The sequence below is a fragment of the Lontra canadensis genome, unplaced genomic scaffold (assembly GCF_010015895.1).
Source record: "Lontra canadensis isolate GAN:19392208 unplaced genomic scaffold, GSC_riverotter_1.0 scaffold58, whole genome shotgun sequence".
Classification (NCBI taxonomy): domain Eukaryota; kingdom Metazoa; phylum Chordata; class Mammalia; order Carnivora; family Mustelidae; genus Lontra; species Lontra canadensis.
In genome coordinates, this window is record NW_022631052.1 from 8,574,105 (window position 1) to 8,597,870 (window position 23,766).

The 23,766-nt window shown below is 38.0% G+C and overlaps 1 protein-coding gene across 5 annotated transcripts in view; it reads right to left on the bottom strand.

Moving 5' to 3' along the window:
• IFT81 (intraflagellar transport 81) overlaps window positions 1-23,766 on the bottom strand; it is a 219,413-nt gene that overhangs the window by 51,712 nt on the left and 143,935 nt on the right. For all 5 annotated transcript variants that reach the window (XM_032876326.1, XM_032876324.1, XM_032876323.1 and 2 more), the window contains 3 exons: window positions 12,600-12,749; window positions 8,059-8,187; window positions 6,256-6,345 (listed from right to left, as the gene is read on the bottom strand). In XM_032876326.1, coding sequence (XP_032732217.1) covers window positions 6,256-6,345; window positions 8,059-8,187; window positions 12,600-12,749 — 369 coding nt within the window. The remainder of the gene's footprint in view (window positions 1-6,255; window positions 6,346-8,058; window positions 8,188-12,599; window positions 12,750-23,766) is intronic.

Consider the following 23,766-nt stretch of genomic DNA (forward strand, 5'->3'; position numbering starts at 1 on the left):
AAATATAATGATAAAATGAATAATTCACAAGGAAGGTTTTTCTTTTAAAACCAGGAATCTTTTCCTTAATTGTTGCAAAGTAACATAAAATGTACCATCTTAACCATTTTTAACTGTAAAGTTAAGTACCGAGTACACTCACATTGTTGTGTTGTGAGAGAAGGGAGGAGAAGGAAGAGGAACTATCCTAATTTCATCACTGCTCACAGTGGGGGGGCCACAAGCCAGAAACACACCGGGAGGGAGAGGGAGAGAGAGAATGAGAGGACAAACAGGACTTTTCACTAGGCCTTAAATCAAAAGCTACCCATAAAATGTACTAAGATCAAATATGTCTGCATATCAAATAGATAAAAATGGGCTAACTTTACTAATTAAAACAAACCCTTCAGATTATATCACATACCCAAACCCAAATCAAGACCTATTCAGAGACACACCCAAAACAAGGTAAATTTCAAAAAGCTAAAAGCAAAAATGGGCAAAAGTACAGTAGGTAAATGCAAATAAAAGGAAGCAGGGGCACCTGGGGGGCTCAATGGGTTAAGCCTCTGCCTTCAGCTTAGGTTGTGGTCTCGGGGTTGAGCCCCACATTGGGCTCTCCGCTCAGCGGGGAGCCTGCTTCTCCCTCTCCCTCCGCCTACCTCTCTGTCTACTTGTGATCTCCCTGTCAAATAAAACAATAAAATCTTAAAAAAAAAAAAAAGAAAAAAGGAAGCAGAAATTTTGTTCTTTTTTTTTTTAAGATTTTATTGATTTATTTGACAGAAAGATAGAGAGCACAAGTAAGCAGAGCGGCAGGCAGAGGGAGAAAGAGAAGCAGACTCTCTGCTGAGCAGGAAGCCCAATGCGGGGCTCGATCTCAGGACCCTGGAATCATGACCTGAGCCAAAGGCAGCCACTTAACCAACTGAGCCACCCAGGCATCCCAGAAATTTTGTTCTTAATATCAGAAATGAATTTTGTCTCCCACCACCAAAAAAGGTCTTTGTCTTTTCAGAGAGTATAATAAAAGTATAGAGAACAAACTTTAGGCGGCCAATAAATAATTATCCATTCATTAATTATCAGAAAATTTCTGGAAAACACATAAGGACCTGTTTTATTTCTGGGGAGAGAAAGAAGTAATTTCTATTCTTTCCCTTAAACAATTCTTCACAGTTTGAATTCTTACACAGAACATGTATTTACTTTTATAAGAAAAAATGATCTATAAGAAATATTTCAGTGAAATCAATAATTCTATTATATACTCTAAAATCAGTATTTTAGCTTTTCCCATATATTTGCAATTATCTGTACTATGGCACTTAATTACATATAATTTATGGAACTACTCCTAAGAAAACAAACATGAAACTTTTTAAGATCCTATTCTACTTCTAGGTGACTATAAAAGATTTAGATAAATGTAAATTATACATCTGGAGTTAACAATATTCTAATTATCAAATAGTTGTTAATATTCAAATTTAGAACATGCAAGTACAACAGAAAGAAAATGTATTAACACTTCACTATAGGGGTGCCTGGGTGGCTCAGTGGATTAAGCCTCTGCCTTTGGGCTCAGGTCATGGTCTCAGGGTCCTGGGATCGAGCCCCACATTGGGCTCTCTGCTCAGCAGGGAGCCTGCTTCCCCCCACCCCCTCTCTGCCTGCCTCTCTGCCTGCTTGTGATCTCTGTCAAATAAGTAAATAAAATCTTTATTCAAAAAAGCCACTTCACTATAAAATTTCTTACATATTTGAGTTTCTCATTAAAGTAAGAAGTATATTTTTTTAATATAATGTATTTTTAAGTAGTCCTGCACTTTACCAATAGATCTATGTAGTTTTGAGTGGTAAGTACACTCAAACGGTTAAAAAAAAGTTCCAAGTAGAGAACAATTAAGAATTTCAGTTAATATTTGCAAAGAGTTTATAATTCATGACATGGCTAGCCTTTTTTTGTTGTTGTTCAATATACTTTTTATTACAAAAGGTTTCTGGATAAAAGTAGAACAATACAGGGATGCAGGAGGTGGACATATGGAGATAAGCAAAATGAGCATCAGGCAAAAACCAAACACACCAAACTCAAACATTAAAAAAAAAAAACCCAACAGTTAATGCAAATATAGATAAGTCCTGCATTTTTTTTTTTAAGATTTTATTTATTTATATGAGAGAGCGAGAGGAAGCATGAGCAGGGGGAGCAGCAGCAGGAGAAGCAGGCTCCCCGCTGAGCAGGGAGCCCAATGTGGGCCTTAATTTCAGGACCCTGGGATCATGACTTGAGCTGAAGGCAGATGCCCAGCTGATAGAGCCACCTAGGTGCTGCCCCCTGTATTCTTTTTAAAGATTTTTTTTAAGGAGAGCCCAGGTGGCTCAGTGGGTTGAGCATTCGACTCTTGGTTTCAACTCAGGTTGTGATCTTGGGGTCATGAGATCGCACCCCACACCGAGCCCCACATTGGGCTAAGTGCTCATCATAGAATCTGAGATTTTCTCTCTTCCTCTCCCTTCGCCCCTCACCCCACTCCTGCTCTCACTCACTCTCTCTAAATAAATAAATAATCTTCAAAAAAGATTTTTTATTGTGGTAAAATATACATAAAATAAAAATTAACACTTAAATCATCTTTTAAAAGATTTTATTCATTTATTTGTCAGAGAGAGAGAAAGAGAGAGAGAACACACAAGCAGGCAGAGTGGCAGGCCCAGGCAGAGAGAGAAGCAGGCACCCCATTGAGCAAGAAGCCCAATGTGGGACTCGATCCCAGAACCCTGGGATCATAACCTGAGCTGAAGGCAGATGCTTAACCAACTGAGCCACCCAGGCGTCCCCACTTAAACCATTTTTTAAGTGTCCAGTTCAGTGGCATTAAGCACTCTAACATTGTTTTGCAGCTGTGCCCACCATCTGTCCATCTTCAGATCTCTTTTTATCTTCCCGAACCAAAACTCTGCCCCACTGAACACTTAACTTCCCATTTCCCCTGTCCCCTACAACCACCATTCCATTTTCTGTCTGTGAATGGGACTATTTTAGTCACAGTTATGTAAGTGGAATCATACAGTATTTGTCCTTAGCACTGTGGATTTTCAACATGGCAGAAGACACAGATGAAAATGTTGACATGGCTCAGGTATCTCCTCTGACTTGATGATAGTGGATATGGAAAGAACTGGAGTGTTATATTATTTGGGAATCATGGTAAGATAGCTATATCTCTTTGTGATGAGAGATATAGGCAGTGCTTCATATACAGAGAAATCTGGTTAAATCACATGAAAATGAGCTTCAGGCTTGGTTAAATTATTATGTTATAATAAATGACTTTATAGAATTTAAGAATTGGTATACGGTTTACTTAGAAAACAATTTGGTTGAAAAGCAATAACATCCCTTCTTTTAAAAATATCTTTAATAATTATAATGATAAATACTTTTTAAAAAGTTCTTATGTATTAGTCATTGTTGCAAAGTGCCTTGTATGTGTTATTTCATTTAACCTTTACAACCACCATTAAGGAGACTAGCTTATAGAAGAGGAAACAAGTTTATAGGGATGAAGTCACTTACCCATGGTTATCTAGGGCCTGCCTGATTCTACAGGCCATGTTCTTAATCATTCTATCTATATTGTCTGACTAGAACCTTAAAGTAACTAGCACTATATACTAAAATTCCAACCATGTAAAAACGTATGTATGAGAGGACAAGGCTAAAATACAAAGATGAACACTGTTCCACTGTTACTAATAGGATAACGGGTGGTATACTCAAGATGTCAATTAAAGTCCCTGACATACCTATAGCCTCTCCAGAGGGAAAATTCTCTAGGCAGCCATACTTGGTACCATATCAACCTCCTCTCTTCTTATTCTGTCCTTACCCATCAGCATAGCTAGTTAGGCTAAGGATGGACCCCTGACCTGACCTGAGGATAGCCCATTGTCTATGAGATAGCTGGGCGTGAAAAACGAACCCCAAAACAGAAGAGCTGCACCAGGAATTTGAATCAGAAAATGCAGAGAAACAGGGCAGCTAGTAGTTTTTGAAAACTTCAACATAAAATATATAGAGAGAAAGGTCACAGGTACGATATGAACAATGCTTGGAACACAGAAAGCATTTAACAAATGTTCTTACTGTTATACTTATCATCTTTATCCACAAGCTCCCACTGCTAGCATTCCTGAAACTTCCCTGACCCAAAATGCTCTATGGCTACAGTACCACTGCCTGGTCCGGACTGATTATGGTTCTGATCCTTGGAATTCCATGACAGCACATTTCCTTTACTGTCTGAAATATCCTTTCAATAAAACTCATTTAAAACAAATGAATTTAATAAATGAAATATTTACAGATAGATTTCTTAGCTTACTGTTAGGAAGAAATTTTATCATCACTAGAAAGACACATAATGAGTCCCTTTTGTTTCCAAGTTGCTTGCTCAAGAAAAGCATTAAGTAAATCAATGGATTAGAATGTAACCATGAATGTGCTATGGTGAGTGCTGTGAAGTGTGTAAACCTGGCGATTCACAGACCTGTACCCCTGGGGATAAAAATACATTATATGTTTATAAAAAAAAAAAAGTAAAAAAAAAAAAAGTATGTAACCATGAAAACAATTCTTGATGTCCTTAATCACAAAGCCTTGTTCAAAAATTCCCTTTTTGAAACTTTTCCTTCCTAACAAGCACATCACTTGCTTCCTCTTTCCTTATCAGTTAAGTATACGATCCTGATTATCTTTTTTTTGTTTCCTTCCCTCCCTCTCTCCCTCCATCCTTCCCTCCCTTCCTTCTTTCCTATTAAGCTCTATGCCCAACATGGTGCTCAAACTCACGACACCAAGATCAGGAGTCACATGCTCCACAGTGAGCCAGCCACGTGCCCCTTTTCTATATTGTTTTTTAATTTTTTTTTAAAGATGTTATTTATTTTTATTTGAGAGAGAGAGCACAAGTGGTGGGGGAGAGGGGCAGAGGGAGAGAGAGAAGCAGGCTCCCCACTGAGCAGATCACAACCCAAACTGAAGGCAGAACTGAAGGTAGACGCTTAACTGACTAGCCACCTGGGCGCTCTGCTATATCGTTCTTTTTTTTTTTTTTAAGATTTTATTTATTTACTTGACAGACAGAGATCACGAGTAGGCAGAGAGGCAGGTAGAGAGAGAGAAGGAAGCGGGATCCCTGTGGAGCAGAGAGCCCGATGCAGGGCTCGATCCCAAGAACCTGAGATCATGACCTGAGCCGAAGGCAGAGACTTTAACCCACCGAGCCACCCAGGCACCCCTGGGTGCTATATCGTTCTTAAGTTGGGTTATCTTTTGTCTTTCTTGAATTTTGACTCATTTCACCTGTGAGTATATGGACTCCAGACAACAGGGACTTGTCTCTTCCATTTCTTTTGTGATGACAGTTGTGTGTAATGGAAAGAGCAGGAGATGAGAAATAAGATAACACAGATGCTGGAGTCAAGTGGCAACTCTCTCTCACTACCTACTTGTCTCTTTGGATAAGTCACTAAACCCGTCTCAGACCCCATGGCATTTTCTATTAAAAGAAAATGATGTGGCTTTTCACTGTGGTCCCTTGACTGATGGATGGCATTCGTAAAGAATTTTATAGTTCCATACTCAGGCGCATGCAGTACAACCCACATTCAAACCTAAAATTACTACATGGAGAGCGATAAAGTGACAACTGCTAATGTCAGTTAGATGGCGGAGGCCATCTGATCTGGATTTGTGGAGGGCATTTACCTTCTAACTAACAGTTTGGCTTCAAAGCGGTGGTTAGAATCAGCTTCCAAGCAATGGTATTTCATCACTTATCACAAGCTTTAGTAGTTTGCCCCTGGCCCTGCTCCCCAGCAAAGCAAGTCCATTAATCTAAAGTTAACTTTTCACCACTCATTGGCAGACTCTGAGTTTTTACCTGGCCACAGAAGAATGTGACTTCATATTTATAGCTCTGACATATATCAGAATTAAAGCAAAAATCTAATCTAGCTGCACTTGTGATTTCAACTTAAACTCCTTCTTCTCCTCTTTTCCCCAATAATTTGACAAAACAAACAGCATAAATTAATCAAAAAACTTCATAGGTTACATTATTACTCTTTTTTGTGGAATCATATAATAATAATAATAATAATAATTTGCTTTCTATAAATTACACAAGTAAAATATTCAGAAATCTAACTAGTGCATCTGAACAAGACAAGATGGTAACAGTATTGCAAATCAAATACACTTACTTGACATTGCTGACGCAACTGTCGTAGTTCTTTTATAACTGGGGCTAGAGCTGACTTCTTTTCAGATACCAGTGAATTCAGTTTTTTTACCTGTCATTTAAACAAAATACATGATCTAAAAAAAGAATTCAAAATAACAAAAATACTACATGCATAAATATATTAAAGTGTTACATAAAAGAGTAAAACTGAAAATTACTTCAAAACCAAACAATGGGGAAATGATTTAGTAAATGTCATTTCAGTAAGATGGGATAGCATTTAACTATTCAAAAGGTCAGTTATTAAGATGGCAAACCATATTTGCAATCGAACATTGAATGATGAAAAAAAATTAGAAAGTTGCCCTTACAATAATACAATCATGTTGTACTATTAAAAATATGTAATTATATAGATTATACAGTATATAAGTAATATGATGAAGTGATATTCAAAAATACATAATAACCCAAAGGATTTAAGTAATGACCTATCAAAATGGACACCAGCCATAGAGACTAATGGGGTCTTGATGTCCTCTGCTTTTTAGGAGTCAGGTTGTAGTAAGATCCAGAGGGTTCTGGGCAAGTGGCCAATGTGGAAAAAATAGGTGGAAGTGGGTCCTCTGAGAGGCTGGGGCAGCAGCTATTTATCAATAAGGAAGGAAAGATTTCTTCTTCTTTTTTTTTTTTAAAGATTTTTATTTATTTATTTGAGAGAGAGAGAGTGAGAGAGAGCATGAGCAAGGAGAAGGTCAGAGGGAGAAGCAGACTCCCCATGGAGCTGGGAGCCCGATGTGGGACTCGATCCCGGGACTCCAGGCTCATGACCTGAGCCGAAGGCAGTCGTCCAACCAACTGAGCCACCCAGGCGTCCCAGGAAGGAAAGATTCCAACATTTTAACGTCTGATGAAGCTGTATCAGTGCATTCAGGCTGAACAGCAGCTCCAAATATGGAAAGATACTAAGGACACACACAAAAATGAAGCAATTTTATTACTTAGGGCAGTATTATTTGGGAAAACTTATTTTTTATCTTAAATATTTCTTTAACGTTCTGTAACTTACACTTCAAAAAACCACAAAGATCGGGGCACCTGGGTGGCTCAGTGGGTTAAAGCCTCTGCCTTCGGCTCAGGTCATGATCTCAGGGTCCTGGGATTGAGCCCTGCATCGGGCTCTCTGCTCAGCTGGGGGTCTGCTTCCCTTCCTCTCCCTGCCTGCCTCTCTGCCTGCTTGTGATCTCTGTCTGTCAAATAAATAAATAAAATCTTTGGGGGAAAAAAAACCGCAAAGATAAGGCAGCCATTTCAATACATAATTCTATAGGGTATTTAAAAACCCATCATGTTTCCTTGGAAAAAAAGCCCTGCAAAATGCATAAATTATGACAAGTTGAGCAACTTCCTAGAATGGAAACATTCAGAAGTGTTGCTAAAGAAAGATGAAAGAATATAAAATAAACAATGTGCAGAAATGAAAATTTGAGTGTTTCACTGAAAACAAAACACAAAAACATCTGCCTCTAGCTATATAATTTTTTAAAACTATAAAAAAAAAAAAAAGTGAAATCAGGGCACCTGGGTGGCTCAGTGGGTTAAGCATCTGCCTTCGGCTCAGGTCATGATCCCAGGGTTCTGGGATCATGTCCTGTGTCGGGCTTCTTGCTCGGTGGGGAGCCTGCTTCTTCCTCTCCCTGCTCTGCCTGCTGCTCCCCCTGCTTGTGCGCTCTCTCTCTCTCTCTCTAGCAAATAGATAAATAAGTAAGTCTTAAAAAAAAAAAAAGAAAAGAAAAGAAAGAAAAAAATCAAGCGTAATCACCATTTCAGACATGTCGTCGAGTGTTCGGCCTTTCATCTCATCAACCTCAGTCTTCAGTGCAGATACCCGTTCTAGCTCTTCCTGGGTGTAACTATACCCAGATATACCCTTTTTCTCTTCAATAGTTTGCTAAAAGTAAAGAATAAAAAGAGGTGTAAAAAATGGGGTCCACAAAATGGGTGACAAAACCTTGACAATTCTGTAAGAAGTGTACAGATTTAATGTATAATAATAAAATTATAAGTAAAATTAGTTTAGAATTATAAATAATAATTTTTATTGACAATAATTACATATCTTTATATGTTATAAACTTGCGTTAAATTTTACTTTGGTATCCTTGGGTGCATAGTATTTCTAATTTTAGGACTCAATAAATATTTGGTGACTGAATGAATTCTCAAGTGATCAATATATTTGCATTCACTCACCTATCCAATGTTTACTATATACCTAAGTGTGCTGAGCATAGTTTAAAGCACCAGATACACAGCAGTGAACAAAACAGGGTAAAAAAAAAGTCTTCCCTCACAGACCTTACTTCTAGTGAGAGTAAACAAGAAATCTGTAGACAAATAGAATACATAGAGTGTGAGGTGAGAGTGGGGTTGGAAATCTTAAATAACAGGGTGGTCAGGAAAGGTCTTTCTGAGATGACATCTGAGCAAAGCCCGAATGAAGTTAGGGAGCAAGTCCTACAGATATCCAGGGGCTCAGCAAGTACAAAAGACATGTCCTTTCCAAGAAATAGCTAAGAGACTGGGGGAGCTGAAAATGGAGTGAGATTGAGGTTGGGGGGGGTAGGGATCATGTAGGAGTCAGATGGTTTGCTGGAACAGTCTCAGTTAATGTCTACTGTCCTTTGCATTTTCAAAAGTGTCCTACTTTAGATGATAAATTATATGGTTACTTTATTTTTAGGCCAATGAAAGAGCTTAGGCTTATTTTAAATGAGATGGGAGGTTTGTTGGGTGGTTCAGAGTAAAGGAATTTTTAAATGGCCACTTTAACATCTGTGCTGAGATCAAACGATAGAGGGATGAAGGAAGCCAGTTAGAAGACTACTCAAATAATTCAGTTTACAGATAATGGTAGCATGAGTCAGATGGTGGTGGTAGAGGTAATGAAAAGTGGTCTGTTTTAAGGTAGAGCCAACAAAATATTAAGACAGATTAGATGTAGGTAGGGTGTGAGGAATACTGAGGGGTAAAGGATGACTAAAGTGTCTGGCCTATAGAACGGAGAGGATGGAGCTGCTGTTTGTTGAAATGAGAAAGACTCTGTAAGGCCAGGTTTGAGGGAGTAATGAAGATCAGAAATCTAGTTTTGGACATTTAAAAAATTTGAAATGTCCAGTAGATACTCAGTAAGAGGTCAAGATGTTATACATATAAGACTGGAATTTGAGGAGAAATCTAAGCTAGAGATACACAGTTGGGAACGGTCTTCATAAAGAAGGTCTTTAAATCCATGAGACAGGATAAGATAACCAAGGGAGTGAAAGAAGAAAAGAGATCTAACGGCTATGCCCAGGAACTCCAATTTTTAGATCTTAGATGAGAAGAAATCAGCCCCAGAGTAGGAATATAGGAGCGCTAGTAAGGGAGAAGAACAAGGATGAGGGAGTGATAACTATGTCAAACACTGCCAATAGGCCAAGTAGGAAAAAGACTACGACCTGATTGGACAGGGTTCAAAACAGGATGGAAGAACCAAAAGGAAAGAAAGAAAAAGAGAGAGAGAATGGAAGAAGAGTTGGAATTTGGGGCTGCCAATAAAATTGAGACTCCTAAGAAAGGAGTAGAGGGAACTATAGAGTATTAGCCCAAAATTCTAAATGCAATTTCCTCTTTGAGGATTACCAAACTCTAAGTTGTGCATAAGAGGGTAAGACTCCTAGCAACCAAGTGGAAATCAGTACATGGGTGACTAAAAAACTAGGCAAAGATTTTAGTATCTCATAGTACTAGGGAGACAGAGGTAGGAATTCAAGACTAGTCAAACTGTGTTTTTCCAGACTACCAGCTGAAACCCCAGAAAGGCTACTCCTAAGGAGTAAGGATCATAACCTAAGAGTAAGAGCTAGGTGCTAGGCGTAAGGACTATTTCCTGGGAGTAGAGGTTCTGCCCCAGGTATGAGGGCTGCATCTTAGGAATAAGAGAAAAATACCAGCTTTAGCAAAACTGGATCAAGATGATCTCTGAGAAAAAAAACGCCAAATGTTCTTTTAAGGAAGGAAGTGTTTTCAGAGCCTGGCATTCAATAAAAAGGTACTAGGTAAGCAAAGTAACATGTCTGAAAATCAAGAGAAAAAAAGACGGATAATAGAAACTGACACCCAGATGAATTTATCAGATAAATAAATTTCTTGGCTGAATAGGAACTCTATCACACCACCTCTTGGAAGATAGAAAGATAGAAAGGGTCGACAGCATACAACTGACTGACCGTGGGGTACAAAAAGGTGATTTTCTTGCCTAAAGATGAGACTAACTGTATGATGCAATTTGCATTCCAGAGTTCCTCAGGGATCAGACTGAAACTGGACTCCAGATGAATCCACTTTTCCTCACTGCTTCATTCTGATTCCTTCACTTCCTTTCTCCTAAAAGCACTCTCTGACTTAATCATGTGGAGAGCAGTAAGAATTCTTGTTTCAGGTTCTGCTTTCAGAGAACCTGACCGAACCATAAAAATGGGCTTCTAGAGTGGGATTTCTCACTGAATGAATGGAACCGAAGGGCCCATCACTGGTGATGGGGTGAATATAGCTAGTCCCATGCATGTTGTAGCAGCGCCATTGCTAAGACTTGCAGTGAACTGAGGCAGAGTATAAGCAGAGGGTGACTGTAGCAGTCATGAGAATGGACTCCTTTGGGAGCTCAGATCTCCTTTGGGAGACCCCACTGAAATGGACTTGACTGACAGGCGTAACTGCCGCCCCTCTGGATCCAGAGTCGTGTTCCTACTAAGCCTACGCTTCCCCCAGGTTGCTCCTAGCATGACTGAGCATGGCAATAGTACTAGTGCTGGCCTGTTTCTGCCTGACAGGGGACTCCTCTAGCGGATGACTGGCTCAGGAACTCCCCCTCATCCTCACCAAAACTTTCCTAAAACTGTGCTGCAGTCTGAGGCTCTTCCTACACAAACCTCCTTCTTTTTCTCTCCCTTCATAGTTGTCAGTCCTGCAGTAGGGCCTGAATGGTTTTCCCTGCCTCCTCTTGTTCCCTTCCTTTTATCTTTCACAGTATTTCTTCCAGCAAAGCTTTGGTACATCTAATCCCATCTTGGTGTCCGTTTCTTGAACTGTCACACGGATGCACTAGTTGGTACAAGTTGCTGGTATTTGGAAAGTATGCAGAAATAATAACTAAAGGGACAATGGAATTGGGGTGGCTATTGCTATGCTCCATGCATAGTTGAAGAGATAAAATGACAGCCTCAAATATATGAACCATTAATTTAAAGCAAAGTGATAAGGTCAGAGAACCTTCTTAGGAGCTTTAAAGAAACCCTAATTTCCTATGGCTGAAGGGCAGTGGAAGCTGAAAATGTTTTTGAGGTGACCAAGAAGAACACAATTACAACCTATCAATTTTGAAAGTAGTACCATTATGCACAGTGAATTTTCTATCTTAAGTTCCCTAGAAGCAAACAATATTCAACAGCATGAGACAGAAAGTTCATATGCCAGCTTAACCACAACTGGTTGAAACTTCATTCATATCCACCATACTGATGATAGCTGGTAAACCAGCATCCTGATGAAATAATTTCCCCGTGGGTGAAAGGAACAAAAATCCAATTCAAGAAAATTCTAAGGAACTGATGATGTCCACGATGAGATTTTGCTGTCAGAGGGACTATTCTGGGCTTAACTCTTTCCTGACAACTAAGGCACAAATACATAAGGAATAAGCCTGCAGTCAATCTTCCATATGGTACCTTTCCTAGATAATTCTTTTCAGAACTCCACGGAAGTAGTTGCTTAGAAATTTCTGCCCAGCAGGCCATGATAAAAATATTTTATAGTCACTCTCTTGGTATGATACTTTTTCTCATATTATTTAGCTAACCAAAGAAAAATCTACTTAGAATTCAACTTCTATCAGTTACCCCAAAGTCAGCACACATGAAAAAGTTAGTGTTTACAGCTACATTAAAAAATACACGAATCAGGGTGCAGCTGTGTGGCTCACTTTGTTAAGCATCTGACTCTTGGTTTTGGCTCAGGTCATCTCAGGGTCATGAGATCAAGCCCCACATCAGGTTCTGCGCTCAGTACAGAGTCTGCTTGAGATTCTTGCCCTCTCCCTCTGCCCCACCCCTGCCCATGCAGATGTGCGCTCTCTCTCTCTAAAATAAAATCTTTAAAATAAGTAAATAAATACATAAGCTTATATGATATCTCTGGAATTAATCAGAGAACATTAATAATTTTATGGTATTTTCAGTAAAAACAATGACCTCAGTATACACCTGTAACCCATAAACCCCTTGGCATTTATATTTCTAGCACCCCAAGATAATACTGTATTACCAGCTGATGTTGAATATTCTCATGACGTTGTTTAAGAAGTTCTTCTGTCCTCTGCAAGAGACCGAATTCAGCTTTAAATTCAGCTATTATTTGATGCTTCTTTTTGAAAACTGTACTCTTGCTTCGAAGTTTACTGACATATCGTTTGAACTGTAAAGAATACAACATATAACCTGATGAATAGAAAAGTCATTGCCAAATATATAGAACCTCAATGTATAAGAAAAATTTTATCGCCTCCTGTCCAAATTGGGTATCACAAGTATATAATAACAACTTAGTTTCATTAGAAAATTTGGAAAGACTAACTGCTCAATTAAAATATTTTGTGTAGATTTAAATTTTTGGACCCATCTAAATATTGTAAATCCTAACTTAAAAGCTATTTGTTTTGGGCTTTACAAATAAGGATTTAAAAAAGCAGAAACTCGGGGTGCCTGGGTGGCTCAGTGGGTTAAAGCCTCTGCCTTCGGCTCAGGTCAAGATCTCAGGATCCTGGGATCAAGCCCTGCATCGGGCTCTCTGATCAGCGGGGAGCCTGCTTCCTCCTCTCTCTCTCTGCCTGCCTCTCTGCCTACTTGTGATCTCTGTCTGTCAAATAAATAAATAAATCTTTAAAATAAAATAAAATAAAATAAAAAAGCAGAAATTCAACCCTATAAAAGTAAAAAGGTTAAAGAAGGAGGAGGAGAAGGAAGAGAAGGAGGAAGAGAAAAAGAAAAAGGAAACCAACTCTGGCTGTGATCTTATCGTGATATCTTTTACATATTGTACTATTTTGGTAGCACTGCTTCTACTGAGAGTAATACAGCCAACCAGAACAGTTAACACTTGAAGCTATTAGTTATCATTTAAGAAATGTACTGTGACTATATGCACTAAGAAGCATCTGAGACATTGGGATGAAACTCATCCCAAACCTTAAAAAGCTAAGAATATTCTAAATTAGTGGGAGCTTACAGTTGCTTAATTCAGCTATTTACCAACTAATGATATAAAGTTAAAACTACTCTAGGGGCGCCTGAGTGGTTCAGTGGGTTAAGGCCTCTGCCTTCGGCTCAGGTCATGATCCCGGGGTCCTGGGATTGAGCCCCGCATTGGGCTCTCTGCTCAGCAGGGAGCCTGCTTTCCTTCCTCTCTCTCTGCCTGCCTCTCTGCCTACTTGTGATCTTTGTCAGTCAAATAAATAAATAAAATCTTAAAAAAAAAAGTTATAACTACTCTAATGGAAAGACCCCACTATTAACCAATACCAACTATAGTCTGGAAAAGCATATAAAATGAATAGGAATCAAAGGTATTCATTCGATAAACAGTACTTACTAACTATTATGTACTAGGCACTGTGCCAGACACAGAAAATACAACTCTAAACAAGATACTCAGGAGACTTGTCCTCACCAAGCTTAAGGAAATAGTGGCAAAAACAAACACTGAACTGATGTTTACAATGATGGTGAACATTATGAAGAAGTAAAATGTTCCTGAGAATAAATAATAGGAGTTTAACCTGGGTTGGGAGGAAGGCAGGAAAGGTGGGTTTTGGGATTTAGAGGAGGTGGATTATGGCAAGCTTCTCAAAATAATTACGTATAAGCCAAGACTGAAGAAGTAAGAGTGTGTTGGAGGAAGGAGGAAGTGGCAAAGAATAACATTCCAGGTAGAGGAAACAGAAGGTGTAAAGATCCTGGCTCATTAAAAGTATTGCTTGATAGAAGAAGCAAATGCCAGAAGCAAATGTGAGAAATTTTATGGTATTTCTGAAACAGAACATAATACTTTAAAAAAAAAATCCTTCCTCTTATGTATCATTGTACTAGTAATTTTCAGATTTTTAAAAACTACATTAAATAATTTTTCTTCCTGCTTTTCCTTTTATTAACTACATTATAAAGAACATTTCCAAGTAAGGATTTGACCTATTATTTTTTTAAAAGATTTTATTTATTTATTTGACAGGCAGAGATCACAAGCAGGCAGAGAGAGAGAGAGGAGGAAGCAGGCTTCCTGCTGAACAGAGAGCCCGACGTGAGGCTTGATCCCAGGACCCTGGGATCATGACCTGAGCCGAAGGCAGAGGCTTTAACCCACTGAGCCACCCAGGCTCCCCTGGCTTATTATTATTATTATTTTTTTTAAAGATTCTATTTATTTATTTATTTTTTTGACAGAGATTACAAGTAGGCAGAAAGGCAGGCAGAGAGAGGAGGAAGCGGGCTCCCCACTAAGCAGAGAGCCTGATGTGGAGCTCAATCCCAGGACCCTGAGATCATGACCTGAGATGAAGGCAGGGGCTTGAACCCACTGAGCCACCCAGGTGCCCCCCTGGCCTATCATTTTTAAGCACATTACTTCAAAACAAATAAAGTTTCCATTTTACCTAATACAAGGTAATTTTTTTGAAATTTTTATTTTTAAAGATTTTATTTATTTATTTTAGAGAGAGAAAGTGTGAGCAGGGGAAGGATAAAAGAAGGAGGGAGAGGGAGAAAGAGTCTCAAACAGACTCTGTGCTGAGCATGGAACCTGATGTGGGGCTTGATCTCATGACCCCAAAATCATGACCTGAGACAAAATCAAGAGTCAGATGCTTTAACGAACTAAGCCACCCAGACACCCCATTACTTTTATTATTTATAAAATAATTTATAACTCTTCTCAAGTTAGCCTTTAAAAGGACTGGGTATTAAAAAGGCTAAGATGCTCAAAGAAATACCTTGGAGGGGAGTCTGGATGGCTCAATAGGTTAAGTGACCAACTCCTGATTTTAGCTAAGTTCATGATCTCAGGGTCATGAGTTCAAGCGCCATGACAGGCTCTGTGCTGGGCGTGGAGACAGCTTAAGATTTTCTCTCTCAGGGGTGCCTGAGTGGCTCAGTCATTTAGCATCTGCCTTCGGCTCAGGTCATGATCCCAGGGTCCTGGGATCAAGCCCCACATCGGGCTCCCTGCTCAGTGGGAAGCCTGCTATGCCCTCTCCCACTCCCCTCACTTGTGTTCCCTCTCTCTCTGTCTCTCTCTGTGTCAAATAAATAAACAACATCTTTAAAAAAAAAAGATTTTCTCTCTCACTATCCCTCTGTCCCTCCCCCTCTAAATAATAATAATAAGGTAATTAACATATAACTGAAATTTTGGAAAACAGGAAAAATTCACTCAAAGCCACTATTCCAGTGCAAGTTCTACTACCATGTTGCTATTTTTCCTTCTAATTTTTAAGGCTAACCATAAGGCCAATAATTCTAAATTGTAAGGTAGTAAATAGGGAGCACAGCATTTCTAAAATTTAGTAGGAGGGACTCCTGGATGGCTCAGTTTGTTAAGCAGCTGCTTTCGGCTCAGGTCATGATCCCAGGGTCCTGGGATCGAGTCCCACATCTGGCTCCTGACTCAGCAGAGAGCCTGCTTCTCCCTCCCACTCTGCCTGCTGCTCTCCCTGCTTGTACTCTCCCTCTCTGTTAAATGAATAAATAAAACCTTAAAAACAATTCTTAAAAAAAATAAATAAATAAATAAAATAAAATAAGATTTAGTAGGAGATTTTTTTTCCTTAAAGACTTGATTGATTTTTCAGTAAAAAGTCCTCAACAATAGTAAGATTAAAAATTCTTCCCATAAAAATAACCATCTAGGGGCGCCTGGGTGGCTCAGTGGGTTAAGCCGCTGCCTTCGGCTCAGGTCATGATCTCAGGGTCCTGGGATCGAGTCCCGCATCGGGCTCTCTGCTCATCAGGGAGCCTGCTTCCCTCTCTCTCTCTGCCTGCCTCTCTGTCTACTTGTGATCTCTGTCTGTCAAATAAATAAATAAAATCTTTAAAAAAAAATAACCATCTAATTCCTAGTTTAGACATCTTTTAAAACTTGACTAAAACTTTGAAAGAAATGAAGAAGCTACTGTGTTTTCATAGAAGGAAGTTCAAAATATTTTTCTACCCATGATTAACCTAGTTTTAATAGTAACAAATCCAGCCCACACACAGCAAATTATCAGTGGCTGGATTACAGGAATAGTTTAAAAATTTAAGTCATACCAATGTACCTAGAGTCCAATAACCTGCAATTTTTCCTTTTAAAGAATAAATGTGTAAGCCTGACATAACCACAGACTCAGGATCCCTAGAGTAACTATATGTTCTATTAAAAGTGTCCTGGGCAAAGTGCCCAAAGTGAAATCAACCCTGTTCATCTGCTATCTTCTGTATTATCTAGGCCAATTTTTCCCTTTTTTATCTTGCTGTGCTCCAGAATTATTTTTAAAAGCTAAAACCTATAAATATTTTTGGTGGAAGAACAAACCCACCAATTACTCAATATGCTCTATGATAATTGGTTATTATTTGACATTCACAGGACAAACTACCTAAGGGAAGGGTAGTTTCGGCCAGATTAATGATGGTTATATACAATTAAACAATAGGCGGCCATCAAAGTACTCTAAGGAATCCACTACTCTGGAAGAATTAGAGGCAAGAAAACACATTATCAAATGTTTTTCCTCCACTAGAAGTTTCTTTTCACAATCATTTGGATTTTAGGTAATTTATGAATTTTCAAGTTAATAAAAAAGGATGAATATATTGAACTTAAAACATCAAAAACATATTTTTAAAAAAGATTTCTTATTTATTTATTTGACAGAGAGAGAGAGAGAGAGGCAGTGAGAGAGGGCACACAAACAGGGGGAGTGGGAGAGGGAGAAGCAGGTTTCCCACCAAACAGGGAGCCCGACGTGGGGCTTGATCCCAGGACCAAGCAGAAGGCAGATGCTTAACGAATGAGCCACTCAAGCGCCCCCAGAAACGTTTTTAGCGATTTCTATAGGACATACTTCAAGAAATGGTCAGAAAGAAATAAGGTTTTGATATAGCTTGTCAAACTGCCCTTCAAAGGCTATTTATAGTACTTTTAATAATTGTCAACTTGATAATTAAAATAGTATTTTACTTTTTATTTGCATTTCTTTATTAAGGAAATGTACTTTTTTGGTCATGTTCATTACTAATCTGGGGAAACTTAAAAAAACAATTTGCCTATCTCTGGCCCACTTTTTTTTTTTTAAGATTATTTATTTATTTTTTTGACACAGAGAGAGAGAGAGCACAAGTAGGCAGAGCAGCAGGCAGGGGGAGAGGGAGAAGCAGGCTCCCTGCCGAGCAGGGAGCCCGATGCAGGGCTCAATCCCAGGACCCTGGGACCACGACCCAAGCCAAAGGCAGACGCTCAACCAACTGAGCCACCCAGGCGCCCCTCTGGCCCACTTTTTAATTGGAGCTTTTAATTTCTCCTATGGCTCTGTAACAGGGATTCTCAAACTATTTGGTCTCAGGAACACTTTATGTATTTTTAGAATTATTAAAGCTCTCAAAGGGATTTTGTTTATGTAGACTGCTGCTGTGGCTAATCTGAGGGAAAAGAATACAATTTCAACTAACGGACCCCTCACTTCATAATACATAAAAATCAATTCCAACTGGATTGCAGACTTAAATGTGAAAGACAAAACTAAATACCTTTTAGAATATAAGAAAATATCGCCATACCTTTGAGATAGGAAAGGATTTCTTAAACAAAACACAAAAAGCACAACTGAAAATAGATAATCAATAAACTTAACAGCTAAAATCAATAACTTTTGTTCATCAAAATATGTATTAAGAGATCAGGAATATAAATCACAAGTTGAGAGAGCATATTTGTAACACATTAGACCAATAAAGGATTTGTATCCAAAATACATAAATTAAACCCATAAATCAATAAATCAAAGGCAAATAATCCAATAGAAAAATGGATATAAAAAAAGAAAGAAAAATGGATAAAATACTTGAATAGTCACTTTGCTGAAGAGAAATCCAAGAAAGCCAATAAGCATATTAAAAGATGCTCAGCCTCATTTGTAATCAGTAATACAAATTAAAACCACAGTAAAATATTATTTTAACATCCAGCCAACTGGCAAAAAGAAGTCCTTCAATACTAAGTGTTGGTGAAGATATGGAGGAAGTGGAACACCTGTATACCACTGGGAGTGGAGGATTTATGAACTTAAAATTAACCATTTTGAAAAGTAAATATACATTAAATAATCAATATAGAGGGTCCCAAATCTAACCAATGAGTTCCAGAAGAACAGAATTTTTTTTTAAGATTTTATTTATTTATTTGACAGACAGAGATCACAAGTAGGCAGAGAGGCAGGCGGGGGGGGGGGGGGGGCGTGGTGTGGAAAGCAGGCTCCCTGCTGAGCAGAGAGTACAATGTGGGGCTCTATCCCAGGACCCTGGAATCATGACCTGAGCTGAAGGCAGAGGATTTAACCCACTGAGCCACGCAGGCACCCCAGAACAGATTTTTTTAAAAAAGATTTTATTTATTTGACAGAGAGAAAGAGAGAGAGCGCAAAAGCGGGGGAAGTGGGAGGCAGAGGGAGAGGTAGAAGCAGGATCCCCTATGAGCAGAAAGCCAAACTCAGGGCTCAAAACCAGGACCCTGGGATCATGACCTGAACTGAAGGCAGAGACCTACCAACTAAGCTACCCAGGCACCCCCAGAATTTTTTTTAAAGAGTAGAAATAATACAAGAAAAATTTCCAGAACTGAAGGATATAAAATAAGATTCCAAACTGAAAGGACCACTAGAATTCCCAGCTCAATGAAAGATGAAAAGATTATTTAAGCCCATAACCTTAAAAATTTAGAAAATCAGAGGTATGAACTATGAAAGACTGTGGACTCTGAGAAACGAACAGGGTTTTAGAGGGGTTGGGTGAGCCTGGTGGTGGGTATTAAGGAGGGCATGTATTGCATGGAGCACTGGGTGTGGTGCATAAACAATGAATATTAGAACACTGAAAAATTAAATTAAAAGAAAAAAACAAAACAAAACAAAAAGGGGCTTTACTGTCAGGGGCAGAAGGGAAGGAAAGGAGGGGCCAGAAGTCAGGGCCAGGCAATTGGGCCATGGTCACAAGGGGTTTGGGTTTAATTTCATATTTCTCATTCAAAACAAACCAACTACTTGCCAAAAAAATTGCATGTCTTTCCTATTTTGTATGTGTGTATATGAGAAAGAATAAAGAACAGTGAGAAAGAATTAAAAAAAAAAAAAAGAAAAAGAAAATCAGAGGTAAAGAGAGAATCCCAAAAGTTTCGAGAAGAGGTAAAATAACAATAATAACAATAAAAGGTTGCATCGAAGGACTAGAAATTAAAACAGCCTCAGACAGCAACACTGAATACTTGAAGGCAATAGAACAATGTCTTCAAAATTCTCAGGGAAAAAGATTTCCAACCAGAATTTATCACTCGGTCAAACTATCAATCATGTATGAAATGGAGTAAAGACAAGATGTAATTAAGACAGATGGAATAGGGGCACCTGGGTGGCTCAGTGGGTTAAGCCTCTGCCTTCTGCTCAGGTGATGATCTCAGGGTCCTGGGATTGAGCCCCACATCGGGCTCTCTGCTCAGCAGGGAGCCTGCTTCTCCCTCTCTGCCTGCCTCTCTGCCTACTTGTGATTTCTCTCTCTGTCAAATAAATAAAATAAAATCTTAAAAAAAAAAAGACAGATGGAATAAAGACAGTTTTACCCAAGCAAGATTCTAAAAAATGTACCTTCCAAATCTTTCTTTTTCAGGTACATTCTCTATTACAACCAGGAAATAAACTAAGAAAGAGAAGACTTGGGAGATGTGGAAAGCAAGGGATCCAAAATAGGAAAATGGTTAAAAGAAATTCCCAGGATGATGAAATATGAAGCCCTAGATTACAGTTTACAGCAAGCCTACAGTTCACAATAAGTCTAGATATAAATCTTCTGACTGGAACAGAAGAATGAATGAGAGGGACTTCAAAGAGACTACACCTAAGGCTTATAAAATATAATTAAAAGATTACTGTGTTTGAGCATATGCCATATTAAGATAAATTGTACAGTTCTATCAGAAGGTCTGGAGCTGAGAGGGTGATACATACATGAAAAAACTAACCAAACAAAAACAAAACAATGAGGTCAGTATTAATTTTTTTTAAAGTGTATGAGAAAGGATATGTAATTATAGTATACTATGTGGCTCAGCTGTAAACTGTATTTCTACAATTATCATAATGAATATAATAAGTAACGATTTAACCAAAAATTGTAGTTACATTGGGAGGCTCTAACGAATGGAAGGATGGGTATGGAGGTAGACAGGGAATGGAAAGTGTACGGCTAAATCCTCATTTCCTGTGGTAGTATATCCAAAATTTAAAAAAAAAATTAAGTTTCAGTACAAACATGTTATTTAGAAATGCAAAAGTAAATACTACAAGAAACAAACAAAGGCATTAAGAGTGATTGCCTCAAGGAAACATGACTTGGGAATGTGAAAGGGGATCATCATTTTCATTATAAGCTTTGTAGTACTGTTTTACTTTTTAAATTACATATTTATATCATTCTAAAAAAAGTGTAATTAAATTATAAATACAACCCACTTCAAAGAGGGCCCATCACCAACAAAAACCTAACAGCGGATAGATTTTATTTTGAATAGACTTTTGAGTATTAAAAATTAAATTTACTCATAATTTCATGTTATAACAATTTATATGAGCAAAAAGTCACAAATAATTTCATGTAGAACTTAATCATTAACGTCTTAGGAGTAGTACAACAAGGTCACAGAAGCAGTTCAGAGAGGTGTTAAGATCATGGAGTCGGAAAAATGTCATTTCAAATCCTGGCTCTACCACTTGAGACCTCAGGCAATTACTGTTTTGTCTTTATATAACCAATTCAACTGAAATTTTAAAAAAAGGAGGTAACAATACTTATCTTCGAGTGATATGAAAATATATGTAAGGCAATTAGCACAATGCCTAGTGTAGCATTCAATAAATAGGAGCTATCGTTATAATTAATTATGCCACAATGGTTTAATAAAATAAAGCAAATTATTGACATCTACAATTATTAAGAACCATAATTGCCACCCTAGAGTAGCCAATCTTTTTCTTTAAGATTTTATTTATTCATTTGACAGAGAGAGAGAGATCACAAGTAGGCAGAGAGGCAGCAGAGAGAAAGGGAGGGAAGCAGGCTCCCTGCTGAGCAGACAGCCCGTTGCGGGGGGGCTCAATCCCAGGGCCCTGAGATCATGACCTGAGCCGAAGGCAGAGGCTTTAACCCACTGAGCCACCCAGGTGCCCCTATAGTAGCCAATTCTTGAAGATAATTTATTACAATGTAAAGAGCTTTTAGAACCTCTGAAGATCAAACCATACAATGTTACCATTAAAAAATGAATGCTTATTTGTCTAAAATAAAACTGGTAGTTTTTAAATAAAATCTATAAAATATACTAAAATTCTATAAAAATCAAATAATGGGTAGTGATTAATAATGTCTGTCATTCTGTTTGAATATAGTGAAGGAGTACCTAGAAAATAAGAGATGATTAATGTTTCTTCTAAATAGTAAAGAAGAAAGCAATGTCAAGTAATTAGACTAAGCAGAAAAGTAAAAATCTAGGTGTGATGGATGCTCCTGAGAACGAAAATAGAATAATTACTACTGTAAGCAATTACAAATCGATACACTCTCAGTACAACTATGTAAAATTTTATATATATATAAATATATGTAAATATAACATATAAATATATGTAAATATAACATAAAATATATGTAAATATAACATATATTTATATATGCACGTCAAGACTGGGAGAGAACTAAGAAATTAAAATAGCTGTTGTATAGGGCAGATAAAGAGTTATGAATGAATTGTGGGGGACTTATTTTTTAAATACTTAATTTTAAAAATAATTTTTAATGAATTTTTAAATTTATTATTATTATTTTTAATAAACATATAATGTATTTTTATCCCCAGGGGTACAGGTCTGTGAATCGCTAGGTTTACACACTTCACAGCACTCATCATAGCACATACCCTCCCCAATGTTCATATCCCTAAAAATAACTTTTAAAGGAACTCTGGCATAGGCAATAAGCAACAAATTCTTGGAACATCAAGGAAAAGCTTTCTATAGTGCACTATAGCAGGCTAATAAAGCAAATTTGTCATTACAGTGAACTACAAAGCTTGCCACTGTGCAGCAAGGTCCATTATAGCAACTATTACTAATCATTTGGACCAATATATATTTGTAACCTAAATCTGACATTTATGAAAGAACAGCCATCACTTTAAATGCTGAGATCAATAAGATTAAAGCTTTATAGAGCTAGCTTCTAGCTTCAGGGCTAATTTTACAGATTTCTTTGTGATCCAAATGGAATTTGCCAGATGTTCTTTCTCTTTTTATCCATTTAATATCTTTTAGAACCTTTACTAGTAATGATCTAAATCTGGGCTAGCTTTTTAAATGGACAAGCAGCTTATTTCCTTAAGTATGTAACCATTTACAAATGCTTTTCAAGGGACGCCTGGGTGGCTCAGTTGGTTGGACGACTGCCTTCGGCTCAGGTCATGATCCCGGAGTCCCGGGATCGAGTCCCGCATCGGGCTCCCGGCTCCATGGGGAGTCTGCTTCTCCCTCTGACCTTCTCCTCGCTCATGCTCTCTCTCACTGTCTCGCTCTCAAATAAATAAATAAAATCTTTAAAAAAAAAAAAATGCTTTTCAAGCTTATCTGGAACTCAAAAGCATTATTAGATTCCAGGCATCATTCTGAATATTTATGCAGAAATAAGCATCTCTTTGCTCCTGCTGCAAATTTTCCACCTCAGTATCTGGCATGAAAACTCTTTCCACAGTGACTAGCTATGAGGACCTTAGAAAACAACCATAAAATAGATACTTTATATTGTCAAGAACTACAAACATCTGTTCTTTTGAAAAAGCACTATTTCCCTTTTACAGGGAAGGAAACCCATAGAGAAATCAGTACAACCTACCAAATTTCAGCAAGTTGGAAAAACTGCACTAGAGTGAGTATTTCTGTCCTCAAATCCTGTTAGTCCAATATGCATGCTATTTTCCATTTCTTAATTAAATCACATTTTTGTCAGTTACTTCATCAAATGATTTTTTTAAGCATGGAAAACTACAGAAAAAGGCCCAAGAGAATCAGGTGTCACATAAGATAACACCAACTGTTCAAGAGTAGCATGAATATGTCCAATGACCACGATTTTTTTCACCCATTTGTGAGTGT